Here is a 27137-nt window from a genome sequence, read left to right as displayed (position 1 = left end):
AGCAGGAGAGGATGGCACCGCACCGAGCTCTCCCACGGAGCAGGACCCAACGCCAGCTGCTGGAATTATGAATACGATGCAGTTTTTTGGACTGCTGAAGAAAAGTAAATCATTTTAGGGACATTACTAAATCAAAGTAAAGATGCACCCTAGCACAGCTCGGGGTTGGGGACCCCGAAAAGGAGGGCGCCTGGTGAGCCTGCGGGCCGTGCCCTGTGGGGAGCTGCGCGGGGTGACCCGCCCTCCTCCCGCAGCGCCAGGCAGGCGACGAGAGGGGACAGGCGCCCAGGGCCGGGCCCTGTACAGCGCCCCGCCCTCCCCACAGGGCCCCGGCCTCGGCTGAAGGGGTCACCCAGGGGGTCGCGGCACCGCGGGCTCGGCTCCGCGCCCCAGCCGGCGGCTGCCGCTCCGCCACCGCCCCCGGCCGCGACGCGCAGCGCGGCACCTGATACCACAGCGGGGCACGGCCCGGCCCGCGGCGCCCCTCCCGCCCGCCCTCGCCCCTCACCGGCCAGCTGAGTCACGAAGGCCTCCGCCACCAGCGACATGACGCGGCGGGCGGGCGGGCGGCGGCGGCAGGCCGAGGGCACGCACAGGAACTGGGCGCCGCGCCCCCCCGCCACGGCAGCAACTGCATCCGGGGCCCGCCCCGCCCCCGGCGGCCCGTGACCCGCCGCTCCCACGTGCCGGAGCCGCAGCGTAGCCGCACTAGTCTTGCGTCACGGGTGGGGGAGGGAGACCCCAGAGCCGCCCACAGATGAAGCGGTGTTCGGGAGTCGGTCTCCTCAGTCGCTCCGGTCTGGGGACAAACCCCTTTGAAGGCACGTCCCGCGGAAGCGTTACCGGGGTGGGGGGAAGGGGGGGAGGTACGACGGCATAGCTGGTCGGGGTGCAGTAATTCCCTCACCTTGGAAATAAAACCGCGAGGTGAGCAAAACCAAAACTCCGGTCTGCCAAACGGTAGCAAGAAACACCGGCCAGTGCCGTGATCGATGAGACCATCGTAACTCTGGGCTCGCGGGGGGTTCTGGGGGGCCGTCAGGCGCAGCCCGGGTAAAGCCCGCGCTCGGGACAGACCCCGCACCCATCAGCAGTACGGACACGGCCGGCCCCCGGGGTCTCGCAGGCGCTACAGCTTTATACTAGTAGAAAAATGAAGTAGGTATATACAGAAAGGATAGTTGTAGACATTTTGTAGCTCTTTCTTGGTGGTATATGTGCAACTTAGGCTGTGGTCCTGCCGAGAGGAGTCGGGGGCAAGGCTGCGCTGGACCAGTAGAGAAACATTAGAGGAAAAAAAAACAACAAAACCCACAGCTTGAAGAATGCTGTGGCTCAGACAAAGGCCCCAGTCGCGGGGCATTTTTACTGTTGATGGCAAGTCAGCCTAATGTTCTCCACATGACATGTAGATGCAATATTCTTAAGGAGCTGAAATATGCACGTTCAGATTATTTTACATTTCTTTTTGATTAAAGAATCCCAACAGCTGGTTTTTTTGGAGTTGGGGAGCGGGGACAGGACAGACAGAATGGGTGTTTTTATTTTTAAATTCAGTGTAGAAAGAGCTGTTGGGAATGCTGTAATGAGCTTTAGGGTCTCCCAAGAAAGGTGACTCAAGCCATCTTCAGTTCCTCTGACACTCATCTGTGTGGAGCTCCAATACATGTGAGGGTTTAATCCCATTAGTTCTCTGAAGATAAACTACTAAATATCGTTTAGAGCCTGAAAGCAGAAAAAAAGGTGACTCTCAAACTGCCTGAAAGTGCCACACTAATTGCAAGTTGGAATTCTTCCCCGATATGAACAAAAATGTTAGTTCTGGCTATATAGCTTTGGAATATATTGCCCCCCTGGGCTGGTCCAGAACAATATACCAGTTTAACCATTAATTTTTTGACCTTTAAAACACATATGATGGAAGAGAGGCAAGGTGGGCATAAAATGATCTGAATCAGACAGGAGGCTGTTCTGAGAATCTTCAGTGCTTTCTTTATGCACCATACTGAACATCTTTTCAACATCCTGATATCAAAATGCTTCCTGAAGTATCTTGGGGACAATAAGGTATAACTAAAGGAACTCAGTAAAGGGTACAGCTGCCTTTTCTTCATTCAAGTTAAGATTCCAGAAGACAAACTCTGCAGGAAAGGAAAGATAACACCTTTCCTTTAAACAATCATTAATTTCTTAGTCTCAATTCTAAAACACAAAAATTACCCAAAGTTTGGGAAAATGCCATAAAATTAAATTATGCATCCAATATGTAGATTGCAGAGAAGGTAGTGCGTATGTGAAAGACTTTCTACAGTGCTGCTTAATTCTCATTTCTCTAGTCACACTTTAGTAAGAATTAAGAATATCTCATTTTATCAAATAGACTTATTCTACTGTGAAGGACAGATAACATGATATTTCAGTCTTGTAAGATCTTAATTCTTGTAAGGGCTAGAAGTTATGGAACAAATATAGAAATGTATTAACGTTTGCGAAGTATGTGAACGTCCTCTGGTGACACTTACTATTGAGTCGCTAAGCAGCATTACTAAATACATTTCTTCACATGGTAGTGGAAGCATGCTATTAGAGCAGTAGCAAAAGCAGAAGAGCCAGTAAATGTATTGGAACAATGGACTGAGGACTGAAAACAGCGATGTGCTAGACCACTGATTATTTTAAAATGCTAATGAAAGCAACATTTTTAGTTTCAGTTCTAAGTTGAATAGCACCAAAAGTACAGAAACACTGAGAAGTCAAATGGCTTTTTATTAGATTACCACAGTCTAAATTAAGCTGGTGTGCCCTATTTGAGTCTTTCATCACCAACAGTACTTCGAAGGCTAAAAACAGAAGACACGGTGCAAAAGTTGCCCTGATAAGCTGAGCATCAAGGAGGTATGAGCTAGGCCGAATCCACATGGTAGTACCAATTAAAGAGGAAAGTTGCTCTGTAGACCTCAGTCTGATACAAAGAGCTCGTCTCCAGAAATGGAGATGTATTATGCAAACTAAGTCAGGGAAAAGAAATCAGGCAGTAATCCAGGAAGTATCAACAAATACATACCAACAGAAATCTGTTGACAAATCCAAACAATTAGCCAAAACAGGAGGAAAACTGAGTGGAGCTGAGCCCATGCCTCTGACATGTGGCAGGACACAGATGCTCAGGCTCCCTTCTCTGGGACAGGCGATCAGGGCAGTGATTTTTGTTTCTGCACTCCCAGCCCTCCTGCCTGCTCCCACTGAAAGGACTGTTTTAGCAGAGCATCTTGTAGGAAGTACTCCAGGGAGATCTGCAGCAATGATAGATAGCAGCAATGAAACTGATTCCATCACCACCTTCACCTTTATTCAATATACCTCTCTCCTCCCCTGGCTTTTTGAGGAAAAGCATCCCTCTTGTGGGCCTGGCTTCCTGCAGGGCCTGCATGCAAATCGTTTCTTCAGCTGGCCACACCATTAACAGATGTCTTTCTGGTAATCCTTGCTCCACACCATGGAAAGTTCCCCAGCTTTCACAGATTTTTTTAAAGGCATAACAGCAGATCCCAAGGTGCTAGTCCCTCTGATTTCAGTGCAGAGGGAAGGATGCACTCTCAGATAGGATTTCAAGGAAAACCAAAAGGCAGAATTAGGCTGTCCCTTGAGCTTTGCATTTCAGAAAGTCAACCAGACTAGATCTAGCAGAACCATTACCCCTTAATAAGGGTCTCACCTTACACAGGCATGCCCAAAAGATGGAGTACGGTTTTCTCATAGCCTGTCTCTTCACATGGGCTGCCTTTACCAGGTAAGGTATTAATTGCTAGGGTTAAACTATCTGCTGGGGAAACAGGACTAGGCCATATAGTCATATGCTCTATTTTAAATAGAATGGAATTTGACTACGATTAATCTTCTGCCTAGAAAAAAAGAAGAGACTGTTCTTAGTAGTTCCCTTAATATTGTTTAGACAGCTTCTAACATGTGTGTTTAATTTGTATTGTTCTTTTGTTCCATGTTATTATTTCACAAAATGTATGACTATCAATAGCGCATACCTATACCTGCAGTACAAATTCTTTGCAGATAGAATTGCTATGAATATTTTTACAAGAGGAATTGAGAGATGGCAATGAAAGACTTTTGGTCTCTTTTTTTTTAAACCTGTTTGCTTTTTAACTCACCCACTATTGCTGGCCATTCAAATTACAGTCCAGCTGGCCAAGCGTATGACAGGACATAAGATTAAGCAGATCACCAGAAAGCAGAGGCGTTCGAATAAGTTTCTCCAGATTTGAGTTCTGCTAGGTGTCACATGCACGCACACAGTTCAGATTCATGAAGCACATCATAGGCTAAGTCAAATTTAAGGTGGATACAATGATAATTGTGTGCCAAACACTGATAGCAAACATTCCTCTTTGGAGCACTGTTGAGGTGGTCGAGGACACTGCAGAGTTGTTCGGTATTGTGGTATGACTTTTCTTCATCCAAAGACAACTGGCTGAGGCCACATGCTGCTCAACAGACCTCATCAGAGCACTGTCTCAGCACATGACTGGGGACCTCTGGCCAAACCACTGCTCTCCATTTCCATGGAGCAGGTCTCCAGCAAGTCAGGTCTTTCCAAGACACAGGAGGAGTGCTGATAGTTGTAGATTCAATTAGGAATGGTTCTCTCTGAAAGAGAGCTGTGTGGAAATTTTGCTGATGAGTGAAACCTCTGAAGACTGCTTGTGTGGTACAGCCTGTGTTTGAGAATAGGCCAAGTGGTAGTGAGAGACAGCAAACAAACCAGCACTGAAACACCTTCTCCTTGCCTGGCCCACAGCCAGGCTGCCCCTCTGGTCTAACTTAGGGCATCCTGGGGGCTGCTCTGCATTATGCTGCCTGTCAGTGTCTTTAAAAAGCTATTATGGCTGCTGGGAATATCTGCAATGAAAAGACGACTTGAGTAAGTCCTTCCCTGCCAACACATCAAGTGCCAGGGAGCAGCAGGAGGGTGTTTTTAGCATGACTTCATGCCAGAGGTTCTCTGTACACTAAACAGTCTGGCAAAGTACACAGAGCAACAGAAACAGATGGATCTGGACTAGCATGATCAAATGAATCTCACAGGGCATTCATTATATCTTTAATGCAAGTGTTTGTCTATCAGCCATTTCATGCAATGCTGTGTTCTTCAGTGTGAGGAATGGTGCCAAAATTGTCTAAATATGAGCCAAGTTGCAATTTTTTCAGTCACACACACAGTCCTGTGAGTTTACTAAGGAGGTACCATTTTATATGAGAACCTGAACTCAAAATTGAGGCCAAACATTCACCTCTGCAGCTCCTGTGCACTTCCCTGGGAAGTTGGCATGTATGTCTTATGGTACCATCCATAACTGATTAAGAAATTAAGGTGTTTTTATGGGAGTTCAAATATATCTTACAATAGACTTTCACACTATGATAAAATTAATTGCATGTTGCTGACAGTATTCTCTTATTTTCATGTACAAATTTTGGCCTAATAGTTGCGTAAACAAAATAAGGTATGGTTTCTAGGAACATGCTTCTATAAAAGTGCAATAGGCAGAGTATTAACACTAACCACTTTGCACTTATGGAAAATATTGCATACTTAATTGACAAATCAATTGATGCTGATGCATTTCCAACAACCCACATGAGGATAGAAAGAGTTTTCATAGAATTTTAAGAGGCACAAGAATAGCATTTCTTAAAGCAAACAGGGGATCTCAAACTGTATATGAAAGCCATTAGATGAATCATTTTCTCTTCCCTTTCTCTCTTACCTCCTTTTCTTGCCTACTTTTATTCAGCAGGGTCAAATTTTCGGTGGTACCAAGTCTATTTTAGTACATCTGTCATCCTTACAGTTGCACTGAGCAGGTATCAAAGCAGTTGTGCAGCAATCCCAACTTCACTATTTTACTCACTGGAGGCATCACCAGCCCCCAGGCTCTTCCATATTCCTGTCATTCTTAGCAGCTGCTGAGGAAGTTTCTCCATGCACTGAAACAGCTAAGATCTCAAAGTGAGACCTTGATCTTCCCAGCTTCACCTAAACTTTCATGTGGGGGCTCCTCAGGTTGGCAGGGCAGAGCCTCTACAGCCACAGCTGTTCCCACTGCCCCCAGCCTAGGGCATCAGGTTCCTCTGTGGGGATATAGACATCAACTCATACATCAGAATCCTACTAAGCAAAAATCATAGCTAGGCAAATAGCACAACTGTTCTGGGCTGAGCTTTAAATAGATCTTCTGGGCCAATGGGCAGGGTGTGTGGGGGCATCCCAGGTGGGGCTGGTCAGGCCCACTAATGCCTCCAGGACCCTGTCAGTGTCTCAGCGGCATGTGGAGCCTGTTTCTCTACACAAGTGGTAGATTTAGAGCGATAGGCTTCAAGTAGCTTATGCTATATGGGACCAGGATTTGGCTTTTAAACAGAATCTCAGATCAGAGGGGCCTGCAGGTAGGAGGTCCCAGAAGAGGACAACAGTTTCAGTGAGACTTTGCCCTGGTTTCCCCCCACCCTGTGCTACCACACAGGTCCATACTTCCTTCCTCTACCTTCCCTGCCAAACTAGCTCTACCTTTGGCTCCCTTGGATCCAACCTGGGTTAACAGACTGCTTCCATACTTGTCTATCTTTTTTGAATGCCTAATTGACCAGACACCAAAAAATCCTTTTTTAAAGCATGGATCAGGGCTGCATTTTCAAAACAGCATGAATGTCAAAGCAGCAATCATGACTTCAACTTGCAGAAGTGATGGCTGTAAAGGTTCATCCTGATATTTGTATAGCTCATACTGCAGCAAAATCCTGATCCATCTTGTTAATGAAAGTAAGAATAATTGTTCACAGTTTGACTGTAGGCACTGGTTAGGCAAGTCTTCTCAAACTCTAAAGATGTTATCTGGAAAATTAAGGAGCTGCAATTGAACTCAGTTTCTGGACAAGCGTGGTAAATACTGAGGAGGTTTATTAATTCATCAGAGCTCCTTGTGAGAAGGTCTACATCCTTCTCTGGAGGCCGGCATAGAAAGAATTAACTTTCTCCTTCTTCCTGTAGAAATGATCACAACTGCTTACCCTGCATGGAGGGACAAGGCAGCTGTAATGAATTATTTATCTGTAGCACACTGTAAGAGGGATGTGCTGTGATTAATTGTAGAGCTGGGCAGGAAATGGTTTCCTTGTCCCAAAAGATTTTTGAGATTAAAAATGTGTTGCTATTCCACTCTGGGATAAAACCAAAACCCTTTTAAAAGATCTTAGTAATAAAGAGAGAGCAAAACCCACTTACAAAAAACCCTCAGCAGTCGTATGTGTAGGACTCTCTTGCAACACAAAAGCCTAACAGAAAATTTTAATGCCTAAGAATAAAGTTTCGTAGAGAATTTATGTGTCCAAATCATCCCATTCAACCTCCATATCCTTGGGGAATGCTCTAGGAAGGAGACAAACACACTGGAGCAGGGACATGAACCTTGTTGATCTCACATGAATGCTGTCTCTGCTGAGCTGGGAGGGGGCTTAACTCTTGGCTTTTCATGCTGTCCATCTCACTTCAGCAGCAGAGTTGTGACTGGTTCTGCCTGATTACTTGGTCCTCAGAGAAGCAATCCGTTGTTTAAACTGACTTTCCTGTTTTTACAGCTAAATGCTTCAGAGCTGAATGATCTTTTATAAACTTTTTGCCTCCGCATAGGAAACTTCCATTTTTAAAAAGCTTACATGGAAGTTACCTTTTATTTTCTGAATCATTTCCCCCATGTGTCTCATAAATAAGAAGCTTTTCTCCAGTTTTTGTGTCAACACTTCCAGTTTAAACACATAGCCTGACCATACAGGAGGGCCCTGCTCTATTTTTAAGCAAGGCTGAGAATTGATCCACTAGATATGACATAGCAGAAACTTCAGAATTTGAATCTGCTCCATCTAAAATCATTGTCTTGTTCCATAAAAGGAACAAGAAAAGCTTTGCAATAACTTCATTACAGCTGTAGAAGTTCATACTTGACATAGTTTCTCCCCAGGGTACAACTGTGGTAAGGAAAAAAATTATGCTGACTGAAATAACTTGAATGTATATAGATTAAAAACATATGGTCTTTTTAGTAGTGGGTATGAGTTGGTGAGGCTGGGTACCTCCTGAGATTTGTGAGGAGATGTGGCAGATCAGATTGATCCTTTTCCTGGCACCAGCAGGATGTGAGAAAAGCACCAGGTGTCTCCTTTGGTCTTTTTTGAGACCAAGCAGCCAGAAACAAAAAGAAGTGCAGCAATGATTTCAGAACATTTTGCAAAGAATATGCACTTTGAAGCTTTTTGAACACTGGGACATGGAAAAGGAATGCCTGATTGAGAAATATTTTGAGCCGCATGAGCTGGATTCAGTTTCCGTGAGTGTGCAGAGAGCAGAGGCTAGCTGAATTCCAGCCTAGTCCAGCTAGCAGCCATGTGTAAGCATGACATCCCCAATCCATTACCTCCTCTCAAGCCCCTAAAGGCTGGCAAAAGTTACAAGAGTAATGTTGTTAGGATCTGAAGCCTTCTTAGTCAGATGTTCAGAATTAAATGTGTTTAGGAAAATTAATGCCTGGGCTTGTCAGTATATTTCAGCTCTGGTACAGAAGACTAACACTGATGAGTCAGATGACCAGTCAGTCTGAACTATCAGCATAGGCGAATGCAGAGAGGACCAATGCAAAAGAAGCCCTGAGCCTGACAAACCCAGCAAGTGTAAGCAATTGGTGGCACTGCTTGTACATCATGCAGCCACCGGTGAGGGTCAGGCCAGCCTGCGGCTGATGAAGGCTTTAGGAAACAAATTGCAGGCTGGCAGTGACCACAGGTCTGGGTGTCCCTGTCTGGGTGTGACCACTGCTGACAACATCCAGATATGCTATCACCTTTTTATTAAATACAAAGGATTTTTAATTTAGGAAAAAAATCTTCAGAACATGCCAGAACCATGCTTTTCCAGTTCCTGCTATGTGCACGCCTTTGAAAGCACAGCTGTCTGCCTCTGCCTCTGCTGCAGGCCTTAGATCACAGGTGACAGACACAACAGCATCGTAGATGACACTGACAACATGCAGACAGGAAGCGGTGCTTTTTTCTTTTTTTTCCCTCTTCTTCACATTTACGATTAGCCCCAGAGTTGTGATAGTCCTCTTCTCGTGTGGCTCTCGCTGCAACAATTGACACCTGTGAAGTCCCAAATCAGATTACCAAATTTATTTGATTTGGTACTACATTTGAAAAGCAACCAGAAGCACCAGGTGGTCCATTTCTTAAGTGAGACGTGACACTAAGAGTGTTCAACACTCCTGTCCCATTTTTTTAATCTGTCTGCCTGGCCACAATAAAATGAAAGTCATAGCGCTCACAGTGCTGGTTACAATTACAAAATTTTACAAAATCTTAGACCTATTACAAGACATCACCCTGCTGTGTGCACTGTGTTTTGGGGTCTAGTCTCTCCAGCATGAGAAAACAGGTTTGATAACCCATTGGTGTCATGTACCAACTACACTTTTACTCAGCTGAATTCCTAAAGGGAAGGATAGATGGTTTTTACTGATAGGCTTTTAACACCGTTTGATAATTATCATTGGATTTGATACACTCAGGTGTTGAAAAAATGCCACCCCACATAAATGGTATAATTTATAAATCCATAATTGTGTGCGTTTTAAAAATAATTATTCCAATATCTATGCTTAACATATGGATCTGATACTAAAGACTGCCAGGATTAGAAACTCTTTCCATTATCTGAATAGTAACTGGGCAAAATCTGATCTGCGTAGTCATTAAAAAATTTAGTGAGATTTTTATCTATTTTCAAATACCACTCAAAACTTTACTGTGTTCAATCTAGCTTACTTGTTAAAGGAACATAAAAAGGGGCATTAGGAATGTAGATTTAGTGTAGCACAACCATTAAAATGATGAGTAATGACTAAGAAGCTTAGCTCTCAGGTTCTCCTGCTATACTAATGTCACCAAAATCATTTTACTGGAACACGGGTGTTTTTCATAGGCTGTATGGGCAGAAGGATTGGTCCCTTTTGCCCAGCAGAAGCAGATCTCCTGATCCACTGAATTCACACATGGGTATAATTTTATGCACACCCATAGCGCCATGGATCGATGCATTGCAAAGGTCTTTGTTCTCCGTGTAAGGGTACAAGCACGCAGGTTAGGTACGTCCCCCATGCTGGTGGGTGTAGGGATCTCGCTGTAAGGCCAGGGCCATGGGCCAGTCTGCTTGAGTTAGACCCATTAAACATTTTCATAAGGCATGATATGCCATCCTGGTTAAAAATGTCTTTGTTTCCAGGATAAACTAAAATTTCTTGTGGTTTATTATTTGTAACACGATGCTTTCTGATGAAGTGTAGTAAAAAGATCTATTTTCCAGGCAGTGGGAAGTCTGATAGGCTGGTAGAGAAGAAACTGACTGTATTTGTTCGTGTACTTGTTTGCTTACTTAAACTGCTGTTTTTCAATCTGCTAATCACCAGGGGCTGTTGCCTTTTGAGGAAACAAAAACACAAGAAAAACAAAATTGTTTATGAAAAGCTCTTTTGTGGGCCAGTGGTCTAAATTTTCTCAGTATAAAGGAAACCTTGTCCTGCTTACAAGTAGTTCTCAGAACTGTATCTCTATCTGAGATTTTAGCAATCTGTGCAGGCATAAGTTTAAGCCAAGGAAGATTCACATGTTGCTAAGGGTTACTTTGTTCACTTGGCTGGTGCTCAAGAAAGGCAAATGATTTCTGGATAAAAATAAAATACAATAAGACACTGGCTCTGGGAAATATATTTTCCTATATATTGCCCAGAATTATTTGAGGGGCATTTTAGAGATACGGTTGGGAAGGGGGATGAATAACAGACATTGTTACAATAGGGAGCAAAATGATTTGTCATTTCGTTCACTTTTCTTTCTTTCAACAGGGTGCATTTTCCTGGCCAAAGACTCCTCTAGTTCACTGACATTAGAAAAAGTCATAAAAAATGATGGTTGAGATCAAGTGAGTCACATATACATATAGCTATATGTAGCCATATATCACTGATAGAAAAGAATGCATTTCCCCTAAGTTTCAGTCACCTCTTAATGATAAACTGGTAACAACCATGTCTTAATTGGGATTTCTCTCCATACCTCTTTCTCCTTGGTCATCAGGGATTTGCAAGTGTTCTTGGGATTTCCTTGGAATTTAGGCTAACAGAGCGGTGCAGAAGAAATCATAAATATGATTTATTAGCTGCTAGAGACAAGTGCTTGGAACTACAAGGAGGTCTTTCCATTTTGTAATTTTGCCCGCAAAGATTTTTCTTAAAAGAGGTAATAGTCTGTTCTCCTCTACTAATAATCTGTACCATTTTATGCATAAGCCACTGTTCCAGGTTTTACCAATAAATAGAGGAAATGGCACACTTTTAAAAGGAGATTAAAATGTGGTGATTGGGTTGCATATTTTTGTTTTCTGGCTTACTGCTGTGTTCTTTCATGCTCAAAATAAACCTGTGTATGCAGCTCATACCATAAACCGGAGTCGTTGGTTTGACCCTCAGCAAAGCGTTCCCTGTGCTGTATTTGCAAGCGATAACATACTCATTCAGTTCTGCATGGGAATCCAGATACCCGAGCAAGCCTGGGTTCTTGCCCGAGCTTCCTTTTCAAAGAAGTGTGATCTTCTGCTATCACTTACCTATCCAAAGGATATGAAATCTCTACATTCACATAAACCACTTCGGAACAGTAATTTTACAACTTTTTTCTCCTTGGAAGCCTTCCAACTCAATATTTTTGTTCTGTTTCAGGCAAAATGGGAACACTTAAAAAAAATTTCTGTTGGTATTCCTTTGTAGCCTGTGGCCCTTTGAGCAAGTCAGTAGGCAAAAATTAATATATGACTGAAATAGAATGGTCTTCCTGTGGTTCCTAATGATGTTGGAGGGAAAATAAGGCCAGGAAATAGTATTTTCATAATTTGTGATAAATTATGTGGTTGTGGGTGTCTACTGAGGCAAGTCTGGAATATTTTGTTCTGATGGCAGTGAGAACTGCAGCTTGTGCTCTTACCTCTGTCTGCCTCACCTAAAAACTCTTTTCCAGCTGCTAGGCATCAGATTGAACACGTGTGAGACACGACTCTTGGGATTAATGTTAAATGAGTGGATCTTAGACCTTATCTATCATTTATTTATCTCATGTGTGCACCCATGTATATCACAGGCATTTTTATTTAATTATTCAGGAATTGGCACATGACTTGCATTAGCTCCTTCCTCTGGGTATGTTGCTGACAGAACAGTGCAAAGGAGCAATATCTAATCCTCATACAGCTAAAACTGTTTGTGAAGAAGAAAGATCCTATTAAACTGGCCCTGCCATGTGAGCAGAAATTACACTTAATAATAAGTACCGGTTCTTAAGACAGAATATAGTTGTGTTCATACCAGCAAATTGATTCAGACTGCCTGCCATAAAAGAGTTGTAAGGTTTCATCTTAATTTGCAAGCAAATCTCAATATATTCAGGCTGTGTCATTTTGATGGATACAGAACTGTGCACTGCTACAAGGCCGGCACATGTATTTATTTATTCAGGAAAATATATGGCATGAAAACATTCATTATAAAAGACTTAGTGTGCTCTAATGGCCTGATCCAGCACCACTGAAATCAATGAGAATCTTTCTTTCCATGTTGCTAGTGCAGGAGTATGCCAGCAGTGTGGAGGACGTTCCTCTGGCCTGAAGTGCCTACACAAATGTCAAAATCATTAGGAAAATAAAAGGCTGACAAACTCCCAACACCACAGACATGTGACAAATTTGGAGGCAACTGAAAACACAGCTGTTTTCTAAAGTTTGCGTGTGAGATTTTAGAAAGATGGGATATTCTGGCTACATGTCTATGCTTATTTGTTGTTTAAAAAAACAGGGAGTACTAACAGGAGACCTAGAAAGCAGCTGAAAACGGTTGGTTAGTAGTTGACTTGCCTTTAATATTCAGCTTGCAAAACAAATTTTATTAACTCTCATTAATTTTGCCAGATTTTTATTTACTCTGCTTTAAATAGCATCTTCTCAAAAACAGGTGGCAGAAATATTATTTCCTATTTTTTAATGAACGATCAGCCTGCATTATTAATGCTTATTTGGTGTCATCACTTTAATAAGGAACTGCAAACCACATATTTTGGTTGCAACTAGTTTCACAAAAGTACTTCAGTCCTGAGAATTTCTCAGTGATAACCCATGAAGTGAATCAGCCAGTGGGATGTGAACCGTAACACCATATACAGAACCATAACACCATACGGAGAACAAAAACCTCCCATGTGCATGCACAACCGCAAGCCTGTAGTTTTATTGTACTTTCCAGGTACAGTTGGAATACGATGCGTAATCAAACACATCAGTCTCGGGAGGTCCCGTCCCTCAGATGCTCACTGTGGGGGCATCCGTCTCCTTGCCAAGGAGGCCTCCTGCCCCTGCTCAGCTGTGGGCCTGCTGCCACAGCATCATCCCAACATGCCTGCCTGGCTTTTGGGAGCACACTGTTTCCCAGGGCTCCCACTGACCTCTGCTGAAGCTGCCATTGGCGATGGCTTCCCAGTCTCTCGACAGAAGAAAAGTCTTCATAAGAAAGCCTGCAAGCAAAGGGGTGCCTTGGAGAACAGAAGGTATTACAGAGCATAAAATGATCCTACACTGGAAACTTTCTGACTCAAGACATCCATCTTCATCTTCTCTGTGTTTCTTTTGCCCAGCAAGCATCCAACAAAGACCAACAGCTGTTGGTGTCTGGGGCTGGCTTCCAGACAGGGACCTGGTGCTCACCAGTCCCCTGAGATCCATCTCCCCGGTGCTACAATTTGTTCTTCACCCCAAAGTCCAACACTCAGCAGAAACCCAGAGCAAAGAGGGACTTGTCCAAATTAATTTTGTCCCACAAATAGATAAAATCATCTTCCTGTAAATCCGGATGTCATTCCTCTCCACATTGCTGTTCTGCTTTCACAGTCACGGGCAGGAAAAGAGTCTGAACTCAGCTCCTTTGTCCACTTTGATACTGTTATTTTACTTCTGGGAAAGATGAAATCGTGAGAAGTGAGGATCACTGGTGAATTTTGCACTTGTGTGAGATAATCAGTCATTGTCACTGTTTTTGAACAATTAGCCCAAGTAAAAGACCCAGGAATCTCTTGCTGGCAGAGGTCTGTGGTCAAACCCAAGCATCTTTCTGCACTTCATCAGGTCTTGAGGTTTTGCAAGTGGTGACATTTGTTGCAGACTGATTTAATGTGGTGCATTTCTTTAACCATAAGATACAATGAAGCCTGGGAGAGCTGGATGATCTGAGAGTCTGGCCCTAGATGCTGTAAGAGGCTTCATATTGTCTTGTCCTTTCTCAGGCACATGTGAGCAGTGTTGGGAGCCTGCAGGGCAGCTGCTGGCCCATCCCAGGCAGCCCAGAGCCTCTGCAAGGAAAATCCCAGCACCTCTGCAGTTTGCAGGTGCTCCTCCTAAGAGTTTAGTTCTTTTAAAACCTTCCCTCACAGTTACTAAACAGATTTTGGACTATATCAGCCACATCAGTTAAAGGAATGGGAATGAATGAGGAATAAATACAAGCATAACAAGCCTCTTTTTTTGCAGCAATTTTGCAAATGGTAGGGCAGAAGTCAAGGGCACTTTTTTCAAAAGGGGACCTTGGGCTCATGCTGGTAGTCGTGACCATCCCTGCCTCTTCCTGTGAGAGGAAGTTTTCCCCACTCTCCTCTGCTCTGCCTTCTCGGGGTTTCTCCCCTTCTCCTGCGTGAACTTTGCCTGAGCCTGCGGATCTTTCTTTTTAAATGCCAAACGAAGAAGGGGTCGGAAGCTTGGGGCGGCCCGCCGTGCCCCCACCGCTCTGCGGATCCCGGGGAGCTGGCGGAGCTGCTCTCTGCCCTCCCCGGGGGGAGCGGCGGTCCCGGCAGCTCCCTGCTGCACCAGCCCCGTGCCTGGGCCCGGCCCGAAGTCGAGGAGCAGCGTTTCGGGCTGGCACTTTTCCCTGAATCTTCACAAGTGAAACCGTAAATAAGTTGCAACAGAAAAAAAAACAGCGCGGCTGCGTCGCCGCGGTCCCGCGTGGAAGGACGTCGCGGGTGCCCCGCCGGCCGCAGCTTCCAGCCCAGCCCCGACGTCCCGGGCAGACCTCTCGGTGCGGGGCGGCGGGTCCTCATGCGGGGCCGCCCGGGGCACCCGTGGGGGCGGCGGCGGGGGCGGCCAGCGCCTCCCGCTCCCGCTTCTTCTGCTTCATGCGGCGGTTCTGGAACCAGACCTTCACCTGGGCGTCGCGGAGGCGCAGCGAGCGGGCCACCTCGAGGCGGCGGGCCCGTGACAGGTACCGGCTGAAGTGAAACTCCTTCTCCAGCTCCGTGAGCTGCCGGGTGCTGAAGCTGGTGCGTGCGGGGCAGGCGGGAGGTTCCCCCCCGCACGGCGCCGCGCCGCCTGCAACGCCGAAAAACACCGCGCTTCAGCGGGGGGCAGAGGGGAAGGGAGCGGGGCCGGGGTCGGGGCCGGAGCAGGAGGGGAGCAGAGGGGAGCCGGGATGGGAGCAGCCCCCGCCCGCGCCCCGCTGCCCCACTCACTTCTCCCGGGCGGGCTCCGCTTCGCTCGCATCCACTCGAAGGTGCGGGGCGCCGCCGGGGCCGCCGCGGGGGCCGGGGAGCCGGGCGCGGGGGCGGCTTCGGGGCAGGGCGAGGGGCGCCGCAGCCCCCCGCCGCCCGCGCCGGGGCAGGGGCACGGGCAGCCGGGCTCCGGCGGCGGCGGCGGGCGGCCGCTCCCGGGGAAGATGGACGTGGCGAAGCCCGGCGGCCCGGCTCCGCGGGTCGGCCGGTAGCCGGCGCCCAGAGCTGCGGGAGGGGCGGCCGCATACCCCGCCGCCCCCGCGGAGGCAGGCGGCAGGGGGGGCGCGGCGGTGGCCACAGTGCCCAGCGCCAGGAAGGCGCCGTCCCCCCGCCGAGGGTAGGGGGGCTGCGGGGACCCGCGGCACAGCCCGGGCGGGAAGGCGAGGGGAAAGTACCCCAGGTCCATGGCCCGCGGGGCCGCGCCACTCCCCACACCCCGCCGGGGCAATATTGCCCTAATATAGGGCCGGGAGCGGGGCGGCACGTCCCGCCCCGCGGCCAATGGGAGACCGGCGGGGGGAGCCCGCACCGGGGGTCCCGGGCGCCGCCGGTTCCCCTGCCCACAGCCGGCTGCCCAGGGCCAGCCTGGGGCTGAGGGTGGGCAGCCCCCCCCAGCCCTCCGGGACTCGCCGGAGCCGCCGCGCGCTTCGGAGCCGCTGACCGGGAGTTTGGAGAGGGGATCCGCCGGCGCTTTCACGCTGGCCGAGCTCCCGTCCCAGAGCAGCTCTGCCCCCTACCCTTGCCCCACCGCCGGCCAGGCCCCCGGAGGCTCCCACGGGAGCCCACGCAGCCCGGGGGAGCAGCCGGGGGCGTGGCGGGCTGCGCAGGCACCCCCAGGCTGTCCGCACGGGGGGGAGGAGGGGGTGCTTGCTGCACCTCGGCACTTTAATGGTCTCGCTCCATCAGATAAGTGCTGTGCAGCTTCTCAAAAGTGAATCCCCGGGCTCACCCGGTTAATGGGCTTTCATTTTTCCCTTGGCGATTCGGCATTGTTTCCTGAGTGTTTGCAGCTGGCAGAGAGTGCAGCAAGTTGCACTGCCCGGCCAAACCCTGCAAATCTCTCTCTTGATTTTCATCCCCCCAGGAATGGCAGCCAACAGGAACAAGCCCGGAGGATGAGAAGCCTGGACTCCAAAAGTGAACATCTTTCCCTAAATGGCTCCAAGTGGTGTTTGACCATCCAGTCTGAGCTACACATATGCTTGATTTGGATAATGATGAGTTTCATCCAGCTTATCAACTGATAACCACGTATCAGTGCAGTTCACAACAGCAAAGGGGTTCGCTGGGCAGAGCATACTTGGGCTTCAGTGATATGGGACTGAACAGACGAGGAACTTGAAGAAGAGCTACATCATCGCACTTCATATTAGACGTGCAACCTTCTAAGTCTTAGGAGGTAGATGTGGACTCAGCTGGGAAATGCAAGGGTGGTACCTTATAAAAAAAATTGTTTTATTTCTAAATAACAGCATGAAATTTAAATACCGTCATCAATCAGCCAGTGCCTTCTACTCAACAGCCCAAAGAGTTCTACAAGCTCCTGGACAAACTGCTACTCACTGTGGTCAGGAAGAGGCTGGAAACTTTGCAAGGACCAGACGTGGTGCCAACCACCCAAAGGCAACCAGGATCCCCAGAGAAGGAAAAATTTCCTCTGGGTCTTTTGCAGGTTGCAGAGGGCTGGGCTGGTGGCAGAGGAGGGACACCATGGTGAGACAAAATCAGACCGTTTCACTGACTCAGCCTCAACTCTTTCCCATAGAGACTTGAGCTCTGCAGCTCAGCCCCAACTACCCCACCGCTATGCCCAGCTAATGGGTGAGAGCAGGCCTCGTTTTCTTTCCTGCAGTGGCCCTGAGAGGACACATCCCTGGGACAGGCAGGCACAAACCTGCAAGGGCACGGGAGCAGTTCCCTGCATATGAGCTCTGACCGGCGGCATGGCCTTCTACCAGCCCCGCTTTCTCCCCAGCTCATCAGCCCATCTGCTATAAAGCAACTATTACAGAGCAAAGGCTGGCTATACCGATTACTGCTTTAATGTGCTTGGGACTCAGAGTCTGCAGACAGAAGCCCAGAGACCCAAAGGTAGGTGTTCTCCAGATGCAGACTTGTTCGCTGCTCCAGTCTGTGCTACCCTGCTGCACTAATAATGGGGTATCACCTACATTTCCATTTGCAGAGGGTGCAGGTATAAATTAGAAGAACAGCTGAAATCAAATACACCTTATCAGGAAACCTACATTTTGCGGGAGGGTTAAATCCTGGATGATACAAACTTGCTTAGCACACCCATGGCAATCAGAGCAGTTCAGAAAATGTAATCTTCTGACAAAACAGAAGCCTGGGAACACCGGGCGTTCTCTTCAGCAGAGAAAGGCTGTCCACGAAGGAGAGCATCTGTGCTTTTCTGTCTCCCCTGCTGTAAAAACTCCTGCCTGCAGTGAAGCAAACAGCACTGGCTCCGGAGGAGGGCTGCTGCTTTACTTGAGTCTTCTGTTTGCAGAACGCAACTGGTTTAATTACACCCAAAGCTGTGTTTTAAACACTAGAAGAGCTGTCTGTGTTCACAGCAACATACGATCTTTCCATTCACCCGGCTGGATTCTGTTACAGAGTTTCTTGTTCGTTACCCATTTGTTTTTGCAGGACTGTTCAAGGATGAGGAATGCAGAAATCAGTGGCTAAACACAGGAAAAGCGTCTCTTGGCTGTTCTGGCTTTTGAGGGGGATGCAATTTTCTACGCTCCTGAATTTCACAGGACTTAAATAGCTAAGTCCCAGTGACATGAAGCTGAGCAACTGCAGCTGGTTTTTTGGAAGAGGTCTAATGGGAAAGCGTCCCTCGAAGTCAAAGGAGTAAGAAGAAAAGTGGGTTAAAAAGAAGAGTGGGAGGAACATGATGCTGTGAAAGGCAATTTGAGAATGGCTGGGAGGTTTACGGACCGCTGTGCAAGCAGTGTAGTGACGGCACAAGCCAGGGGAGCTGCTGGCACAGAAACCTCTGTGAGAACAATGGACCAAACCAATCCCTGAGCCACCACGCTTCTGGAAACATGGGCCACTGCAAAGCCTGAGACAGGCACTGTGAAGCTAAAACGTGGTGTAGGAACAAGCCTAGCCAAAAAGCCCTAAACCCTGCTGGGTGCAGACACTTACCAGCAGTGCCCTGGGGAGGCTGCTTGAGCAGCATGTGTGTTGAAGGCAATGGCAGCCCTGCCCTGAGCCACAGGGACTTCTTTGGGCTGGGGCGTGTTACCTTTCCACTCTGGAGCAATACTCCACCCTCTATCCTTGTCACAATAACTAACACACAGGAGATGGAACAGATCCCTCCCCAGCCCTCAGGAGAATTATGTGGAAGGTCTGATTCAAGCATGACCTTGTCCTCACCCCTCTGCTGCCATGACACTGCCAGCTGGGGACAGCAGGTTCTCAGTGGTACGTGGGGATGTATGTTCATGGTGTGGAGACAGCCAGGGTGAGGGTAGGCATCCCAAAGAGAGGTAAGCAAACACTGGGGATTTAAGCAGTGGTCCTGTTAACACAGTCAAACCATCAAAGGCCCCTGGGAGGAAGGCAATCAAGAGGAGGAGGAGAAGCTCTGGGAAGTTTATTTTGTAAAGTGTGAATAAAACCAGGGATGTACAGAGACCCCAGGACAAAGAGGGGGAATAGTTCTGATGCTCCAGGGGAGCCAGGCTCAGCTTCAGCACAAGCACAGGCCTTCCAGGTGGGCAGGGCACATCGTGCTCTTCCGGAGGAAGGTGTGTTTCCCTCTGCCATTAATATTTCCCTGCCACAAGCTCCCCTTTCCTGGCTGACCCTGGGGCAGTTTCACCAGCTCTGGGACAGGGACCTCTGCTCTCCCATTATGTGGGATTAACTACAAAGATCCTCTGCATGAACACAGAGAAGAGGAAAGTCTCTCCCTCCCTTAGTAAGGATTTCCCCAGAAGAGTGATTCCACACGGGCCCATGCGTCATGTAATGCCCTGTTTCCTGTCCCATGGCTGTGAATTTGGTAGGAAGGCAAAATTACGTGTATTGGTAACCCAGAGGTATCAAGGAAAGCCATACTGCTGTGTGCAAAACAGAGAAGTCAAAGAGTTTGCAGCCAAGATTTCTGCCTTGCCTAGCCCTTCTTTCTCCCAAAGGTCCTAGAAGGTGGCACACGTTCCTTGGAGGAAAGATCAAGGCTACACACCTCAGCATGGGGTTGACTACCCTCTCCCAAAATTTCTGCTGTTGCAAGAAAAACTGCACATCAGCAAATAAAGAAAACACAAACCCAAGTGTTCAAATTGTATATTCAGGAGTATTTTTACCTGGAAGCTCTCCATCCTGCCTCATACAGATCCCATGCTAATTTCATTCAGCTTTGTTCTTATGGTCATTGCAGATGAGCCTTTCTGGGGTTCATCCCAGGGCAGTTCAGGGAGCTCCAGGACCCTGAGCTCTGAAGGTGGAGGCAAAGGCCTACCTCCACTCCTAAGCAGCATCTACAGAGACCTGGGGATACGCAGGCACAAACATCCCACTGTGTCCCCTTTTGCATCTCAGCCTTTGTGACCAAAGGGGCTTGATCCCATCCTACCACATTACTCCATGGCTCTTGGGCTCCAGGACTGGGCTCTGCCTCTGCTGGCTGGGGATTCTGGTCGAGTCCCAGCTGGCTCAGGCCCGAGCAGAAGTAGGAGGAACCGCTATCAAGTGAAAAGCGCTCACTGTGTGATTGATGACCCTTAATAGAGCCAGCCTCCTCCCTCCCCCGCCAGCCCCACTCCCAGCAAGGACCACGGCATACCCACTGCCACTGCTCAAATGGGAATGGAGAGCCATTGCCCATTCAGGGATTTACCTGCTGCTCAGTCCTTGGAAGGTAGCTGCGGCCAGCAGAGTTCTGGTCCAGCCCATCTCGTACCTTTTAAAGGCAGAGGTAGCTGGTTCATCAATATATAATGTCACGTGTTGCCCAGCCAACCACCGTGGCCCTAATTGCCCCAGCAGCACCAGCCCTTTGTGCTGCCCGTCTGGCTCCAGCTTTTGTTCCCAGGCAGGTCTGTGGCAGCAGTGCTGGATATCTTGGCCTCTCTGCCTTGCAGCACGCTGCACCTTCGCCAGGCTGCCATTGTGTGCGGCCGCTCAGTACACACGGCAGGCTGGCACACAGAAGGATGGCATCGCAACCTGCAGATCCTTCCCTCCCTCCCCTGCCAACAGCTGTCAGCGAGGCACCCTCACAGTGGTAGCCTGGCAGCCCCAACCCCTTTACCCTCTTTTTTTCCCTAGCCAAGTGGTCCTGTCTGTGCCTGGACCTCCCTGCAGGCTGTTTCATAGGGCTTCCCATGGGGCTGGAGGGGTGCAGAGACCCCAGTGGTGGATCTTGCCTTCAGACTTCTTTCCATGGAGCTCCAATGACTCAGCTGGTCCCCAAGAAAGTCTGGGAGCTTCTAGTTGGTGCTGGTGGGCTCCCTCTCTCTTAGCCAGCCTGCCCGCTGCCTGTCCTTGCATCTTGGGTGTGCAGCCAGCTGCCTCCTTTTCACCTCTGCAGCCCCAGGTGACCCAGGCATGGTCCCATGGTGGCAGCCATGTCAGGCGCTCTGAAATCCCTCTCCAGCCTACCCAGGGACCAGGTCAGGGAACCTGCAGTGCTCTGCCCAGGGAGCACTGGCTAATGGAGCAGGAGGCATTCAGCTTTGTTTTCCCAGCCCCAGACAAGTGGCACCTGCAAGACACCTGGGAGCCCCTGGCTGTGTCTGCCTAGGTCCCCAGGCCCAGGTGCTGCTCACCAGACCCTGGACTGAGGGACATGGATGGGAGCCCCCTCAAAAGAAACTGGGTGAAAAGCAGCAGCTCAGCCCTGCACTGACTGCACAGAGTTAACACAAAGCCTCGTCTCCTTTTTGCAGCAGGGAAACTGCTGCAGGCCCATTAAATGGTGGGTTACTCTAAGGACCAGGCCAACAACTGGAGACCCAAGACCCACTGATCTGAACAGGACAACCTGCATGGCCTTGCTGAAGCTTGGTGCACCCCTGATACCTCTCAACTGCTGCTGGTGGCAGCTTCCCTTCCCAAACACTGCTGCAGCGCTGCTGACGTTTAGAGGCCGTGACTCAGTGACCCCGTTATGGGTCTGGAGCAGATGGAGGGAGCAGGGAAGGAGGGAAAGGGGTGCTATGGCTCCTATTTGTAAAGAAAGGCAAGGCTGGGATCAGTCCCAGGCTGACGAGCTGTGTTTTAAATGGGTGACCGGAGTTCAGCACATCAGATGCTGTTGCAAAGGAGCTGAGTTCCTATTGAGTGTGAAAGGGGTTGTTTATAATTTATGGGTTTTAAATGATGGGCCAAGAAAAAGTCTGGCTTGTGCCAAAGTGTCTCTCTCCTCTAGATTGCTGATGATTGTACAAACATTGTAAAAATGCCAGCGATCTCGCCAAAGTAACATTACTTCTAATAATTAGGTTATCATCACGGACTTCTATCACGTTACAAACGAGATGCCTCTGCCAAAGCCACGGAGAAAAAAGTGAATTTATTTACAAAAAGATTCCTCCTCGCACATGCTCCTTCTCCTCCCCCACTGTAAACCAAGTCTGCAAACCCAGTCTTTCTGCAATATGAAAAGAATTCAGGGCAGTGTGCCTCCCTAACACCATGTTCTCGGTCAGAGTTCCTCTGAAACCCCCTTCTTCCTCAGATCTGGGGAAGTGCTATCTATAAACGGTCTTTTGTTTTGTAACAGATTTAACGAAGGACTAATAGTGTAAGTCAGAGCAGACACTGTTTGAAAAACAGCCTACAGAGCACAAAGGTGGGAAATGCTTGAGAAACCACATTGGGTTACATCAGGGATGGCCCTGCAGAAATGGTGCTGCCTTGCCGTTTCGCAGGTAGAAGCAGGTAATGGGAAGTATGTTGTGTTTGCAGAACACACAAAAACCCTGCATGGCCAATTTCAGTCGTGGGTACACTGATTACAGAAAGTTTTGGAGATACAAACATATATATATATTTATGGATTATTATAGAAGTATAATTCATGAGTCGTGTTTAGCCTTACTTTTTGCATTGTTTGAATGTTTTGTTTACTCCTGGGTGGAGCTTCTAAGAAACAATTTGTGTGAAAACTTCCATAGAAAACAATTTTCGGGCTCAAAATGGTTAAAATATGTCTCCGAACAAAGTAGTTTATTCTGTTCTGTTTTGTTTACAGATCTACAACACATATATCCAAATTTGCTTGGGTAAAAGTGAAATTTAACAAAAGATACACTTTTCAACATAGCACGACATTTTTAAAATCGCACAGAGGGGAAAATAAAACCCTAAGTAATATTTTGAATCGTTACTGTCCAGCCAAACACAAGTACAAACAGAAGGCGAGGGAGAAAGCAGGGAGGAGAAAGAAAAGAAGAAGAAAGAAAGAAAACTTGTCTGTGTTGATCAGAATTGGAGGAGTTAAAATATTTCTCACAATAGGAACGCCAGGTCCTGTCATTAGAGGATGGAGTAGGAGCTGCAGTGTTTGTCAAACTGGAAAGTGGCGCGTCAGACGGTTTGGTGGGGAATACAGAAGTTCGGATTAATCTTTAACTCGACACTTTTAGAAAGGTAAGAATAGTCTTCTCGGAGGGACATGTACCGTCAGGAAGAGACTTTAATGACAACGTTTACAAAAGAAGTATCTCTGTAAATCCAGCGAGGGATTCAACACAGCCGTGTAACTAAAGAGGAGGAAACACGAGGGTTCAGAGCATCGTTCTTTTTTCTTTTTTTTTTTTCTCATTTTTTTCTCTCTCTTTTTTTTTTAATATATTTCTTTATTCTTCCCCGTGTTAGCTGTCCCGTTCGTGGCGGAGGGAGGCGGCGGTGCCCCTTCGCCGCGGGCTGAGGGGACGGGACCCTCCTCGCCCGGCGCGGGGGGAGCGCGGCGGCACCGCCCGGCCGCTGCCCGCACCCCGCCTCGGCGGCTCCCCTTCGGCTGTACGTATCTGATTGTCAATTTTCTTTCAAAGTTTATTTTTATGAAAAACAAGAGGAAAAGCTCGGGCTTCCAAAGGTGTCTAAAAATTTGATTTATGGTTAGTATAAAGACAACAGTATAAATAACAAAGGAGGCGGCAGCTGCTGCGCGGATTGCTATGGAGACCCTAATGAAATTAGCACTATCGGAGGGTTTCTAATGTTTTTTGCGTTCTAAGCTTCTAATTTCTTTCCTATTTCAGATAGCCAGAGTGCAATTAAAAAAAAAAAAAAAAAGGAAAAAGAAAGAAAAGAAAATAGCCCACCAAATAATAATATGTGCGATAGATACCCAGTCAATAAATAAATGTTAACCTCACCGAGGTCTTTGTATGCAGGATTTGATCTGAAACAAGATGGCCAAGCGCCCTGCTTTGTAGATCGCCTCCTCAAAGCGGCTGCACTTCCAACTCAAGGTGGCTTCACCCGGCCGAGCCAGCCGCCAGCCAAGCCACCCAGGCGCTGGAGTGGGGCCGGCCGGTTAGAAATAAATACTTTAAAAATACTTTCGATATTTTTTTTCACGTGTAACGGCTCTTTGTGTGATGTCACAGTTTGTTTTACTCTATTAATGACTTACGACTTGCTGTCTTAATTAATCCTTACATAAACTACGAACACCAGCCACTGTTACAACTGTTCAAGACTACTCTCTCAACTAGCTCAGACCGAATATACTAAATAGGTGAAATGTAAGTCACCACGGACCTGAATCGCTCTCCCGAAGTATTGGTGAAGAAACTCTACAAATACCCACATAAATACATTAAGACGAGGATAAATAATCAGTGATACAAAAATGTCTCGCTTAAAATAATAAATACGTATCATTTAGTCCGATGCGATCCTTACGTTACGGAGGAATCCATAAATTAGCTTCTCTGAAATCAGCTTACGCGCGGGCGAGTTCCCACCGCTCACGACTGGTCTAAAACACCTCAGCATGACGCGCTGCTAACACTACGGCATCTCTAAGACTTACCTTCAAGTACACCAAGCTTATCAGTCCCTCGGTTTGCAGTATATTGCACTGTCATGCTTAACACAGCTCTAAGAGAAAGGCTCCTGCTCACGGACCTACCCGGGGCTGCGGAAGAAAGAAGGGAGCTGCTAGGGGAGACAAATCCACTAATACTGTTGGCACTCGAGAGCAAAGTAACACTGTCCCGTCAGAAAAGTGAGGTAATTGAGAGGGGAGCGGGCCCCGCCGCCCGCCGCCCCGCTACAGATGCGTGAGCTTGGGCGCCTCCTGCATCCGTCCCTGAGAGGTGTGGTGAGAGGAGAGGTCCGTATAGGTGGGGTGGGGGTCGCAAGGTCCGTGGTGATGGCCGCCGGGGATCTGGGCGGCGCAGCTGTAGTCCACGCTGGCGGAGGAGGGGTGCTGCAGGTGCCCCAGGTTGAACATGGGGCCGGAGGCCGGCATCGAGTCCACGAAGTTGCCCCCCACGTAGACGGGGCTGCCCTGCAGGCTGGGGTTGGCGAAGCCGCCGCCGCCGCTCTGCATGGGGTGGGGGTCGTACTCCGCGCCCGCGTAGCGCTTCTGCTGCGGCAGGCAGCTGCTCAGCGGCGCCGTGTAGGCGGCCAGCCCGTACATGCTCTGCTGGGATTTGGCGAAGGAGGTGGGCGAGGGCGCGTCGTAGCTGAGGCTGTTGACGCTGGGGAGCTGGCTGGAGTAGCCGACGTGGTTTGGGCCGCTCAGGGGGGGGCTGCGGTCTGGGGACTGTCCGACGGGGGAGTGCATGATGCCTTTGGCTTTCTGGTCCTTTTTGTACTTCATCCGGCGGTTCTGGAACCAGATCTTGATCTGCCGCTCCGTCAGGTTGAGCAGGTTGGCCATCTCCACCCGGCGCGGCCGGCACAGGTAGCGGTTGAAGTGAAACTCCTTCTCCAGCTCCACCAGCTGCGCGCTGGTGTAGGCTGTGCGCACCCGCTTGGAGGCCGGCCCGGGGGGGCTCTTGTCCTCGCAGCTCTCTCCTGCGGGGAAGGGGCACAAAGAGCCGTTGGTCCCCCCCGAAAGCCCCCCCTCCCCCGGGGTCCCCCGCAGCTTCGCTGCCCCCGCCCGCTCTGCCAGCGCTCGGGGAGGGGGCGCAGGGGGCCCGGGGGCAGCCTCCCACCCCTTCCTGCCCGGCGTACACACACACACGCACCCCCCGCAGCTGCCTCCCCCCGGGGGCCGCCCGTCCAGGCGCTGCCGGGACCCGTCGGGGCCGCGCCTGCCGCCGCTGGGCTGGCAGGGGGAGCAGGGCGGGGGCACCCCAGCCTGCCCCACCCGCAGCGCCCGGCAGGGCTGGGACCCCCGAGAGGGAGTGGGGGCGGTGGCAGCTGGAGGAGTAGGGGACAAGGCGCAGCACCGGGGGCCTCAGCCCGAGGGCCTCAGCCCTGCTCCCCGGGCGGGCAATGGGCCGGGGCGGGGGTGTCAGGCTACCTGAGGGGGCGCAGGTGCTTTTCTGCTTGGAGTTCTGCCGGGACTCCTTCATCCAGGGGAATATCTGCTTGCTGAGGGTGGCGGTGGCCGAGCCCGAGGAGTTGGGGCCCCCCTTGGCTTTTTTCGGAGGGGGTGCGCTGGGGGGAGGGTTGGGCGGCGAGGAGGGTGGTAGCGCCGGGGGCTGCTGCTCGCCGATGCCCGGGGGCTGGCTGCCCCCGGGGCCGCCCCCGGCCGTCCGCATGCAGCTGCCGCTCAGCTCGCTGCCCTTGTGGGCCGGGGCGCGGCCGGGCGCCGAGCCCTGGACGGAGCAGGCGGAGCCGGGGTACTCGCCGTCCAGGCCGGCCTGGCCATAGGGCTGGTGGGCCGCGCCGTAGGGGTAGGCGTCGGCCTTGCCGTAGGTGTAGCCCCCGAAGAGCCCCGCGTTGTCGTAGTAGGCGGCTTTCTGCATCCTCCGCTCTGCGATCGCCGAGGCCCGCGGCCCCCGCTCAAATAACATTGACCGCCGCCCCGCGCCTCACGTCGTCGGCCCGGGCCACTCGCAGCCACCTGGGGAGAGGGACAGCAGGGACAAAAAAGCCACCTTCAGTTGCGGGGCATCTGATGGGAGCGGCCGGGCCGGCCCCGAAATGCCCCCACACCCCAGCACCCCAAAGCGCGGGTGGGCAGGTGGGATCTGGGGTGGCGGGGAAGGAGCGGGAGGCACCGGGGAGAGACTGGGGGACACCAAGGAAGGACCGGGACAGATGAAGGAAGAAGCGCGGGACACCAGATTAGGAGCAGGGGACAGCAGAGATGGAGTAGGGGACATCAAGGAAGGAGCAGGAGACGTCACCAGAGAAGGAGCAGGGGACAGCAGAGATGGAACAGGGGACGTCAAGGAAGGAGCAGGGCACATCACCAGAGAAGGAGCAGGGGACAGCAGAGAAGCACCAGAGTCGCCAGGGAGGGAGCGAGGGACACCAGGGAAGGAGCAGAGGCACCAAACAGG

At 49.6% G+C, this 27137-nt stretch overlaps 3 protein-coding genes across 5 annotated transcripts in view; all 3 read right to left on the bottom strand.

The window, feature by feature from the left end:
• The window catches only part of MTX2 (metaxin 2), a 131903-nt gene that overhangs the window by 34904 nt on the left and 69862 nt on the right, over nucleotides 1-27137 (bottom strand). Inside the window, exon 2 of one of the 3 annotated variants that reach the window (XM_064451681.1) lies at nucleotides 509-569. In XM_064451681.1, coding sequence (XP_064307751.1) covers nucleotides 509-548 — 40 coding nt within the window. In that variant the 5' untranslated portion in view covers nucleotides 549-569. Of the gene's footprint in view, nucleotides 1-508; nucleotides 662-27137 lie in introns of those variants that run through there. The other 2 variants (XM_064451683.1, XM_064451680.1) reach the window with 2 other exon arrangements.
• Nucleotides 14606-16448, bottom strand: HOXD1 (homeobox D1). Its single transcript, XM_064451678.1, has 2 exons — nucleotides 15655-16448; nucleotides 14606-15514 (listed from the first exon to the last, which is right to left on the bottom strand). Exons 1-2 carry the CDS (start codon nucleotides 16097-16099, stop codon nucleotides 15243-15245), a joined length of 717 nt encoding a protein of 238 aa, XP_064307748.1. The 5' UTR covers nucleotides 16100-16448; the 3' UTR covers nucleotides 14606-15242.
• The window catches only part of HOXD3 (homeobox D3), a 30110-nt gene continuing 27835 nt past the window's right edge, over nucleotides 24863-27137 (bottom strand). The window contains exons 4-5 of the mRNA XM_064451676.1: nucleotides 26150-26695; nucleotides 24863-25698 (exon numbers count right to left, since the gene is read on the bottom strand). Of these exons, the coding sequence (XP_064307746.1) occupies nucleotides 24947-25698; nucleotides 26150-26645 (1248 nt within the window). The 5' untranslated portion in view covers nucleotides 26646-26695 and the 3' untranslated portion in view covers nucleotides 24863-24946. The remainder of the gene's footprint in view (nucleotides 25699-26149; nucleotides 26696-27137) is intronic.

Source organism: Phalacrocorax carbo, chromosome 5, assembly GCF_963921805.1.
Source record: "Phalacrocorax carbo chromosome 5, bPhaCar2.1, whole genome shotgun sequence".
Taxonomy (NCBI): domain Eukaryota; kingdom Metazoa; phylum Chordata; class Aves; order Suliformes; family Phalacrocoracidae; genus Phalacrocorax; species Phalacrocorax carbo.
The sequence above is the reverse complement of the archived record's forward strand: the minus strand, read 5'-3'. Positions and strand labels throughout refer to the sequence as shown.

Excerpts from the sequence above, each read along its gene's own strand:
- HOXD1 (XM_064451678.1), bottom strand. The coding sequence starts at position 16,099 with ATGGACCTGGGGTACTTTCCCCTCGCCTTCCCGCCCGGGCTGTGCCGC. Across the intron at positions 15,515-15,654 it reads GCGGAGCCCGCCCGGGAGAA|GCGGCGCGGCGCCGTGCGGG; the intron begins GTGAGTGGGGCA and ends TCGGCGTTGCAG.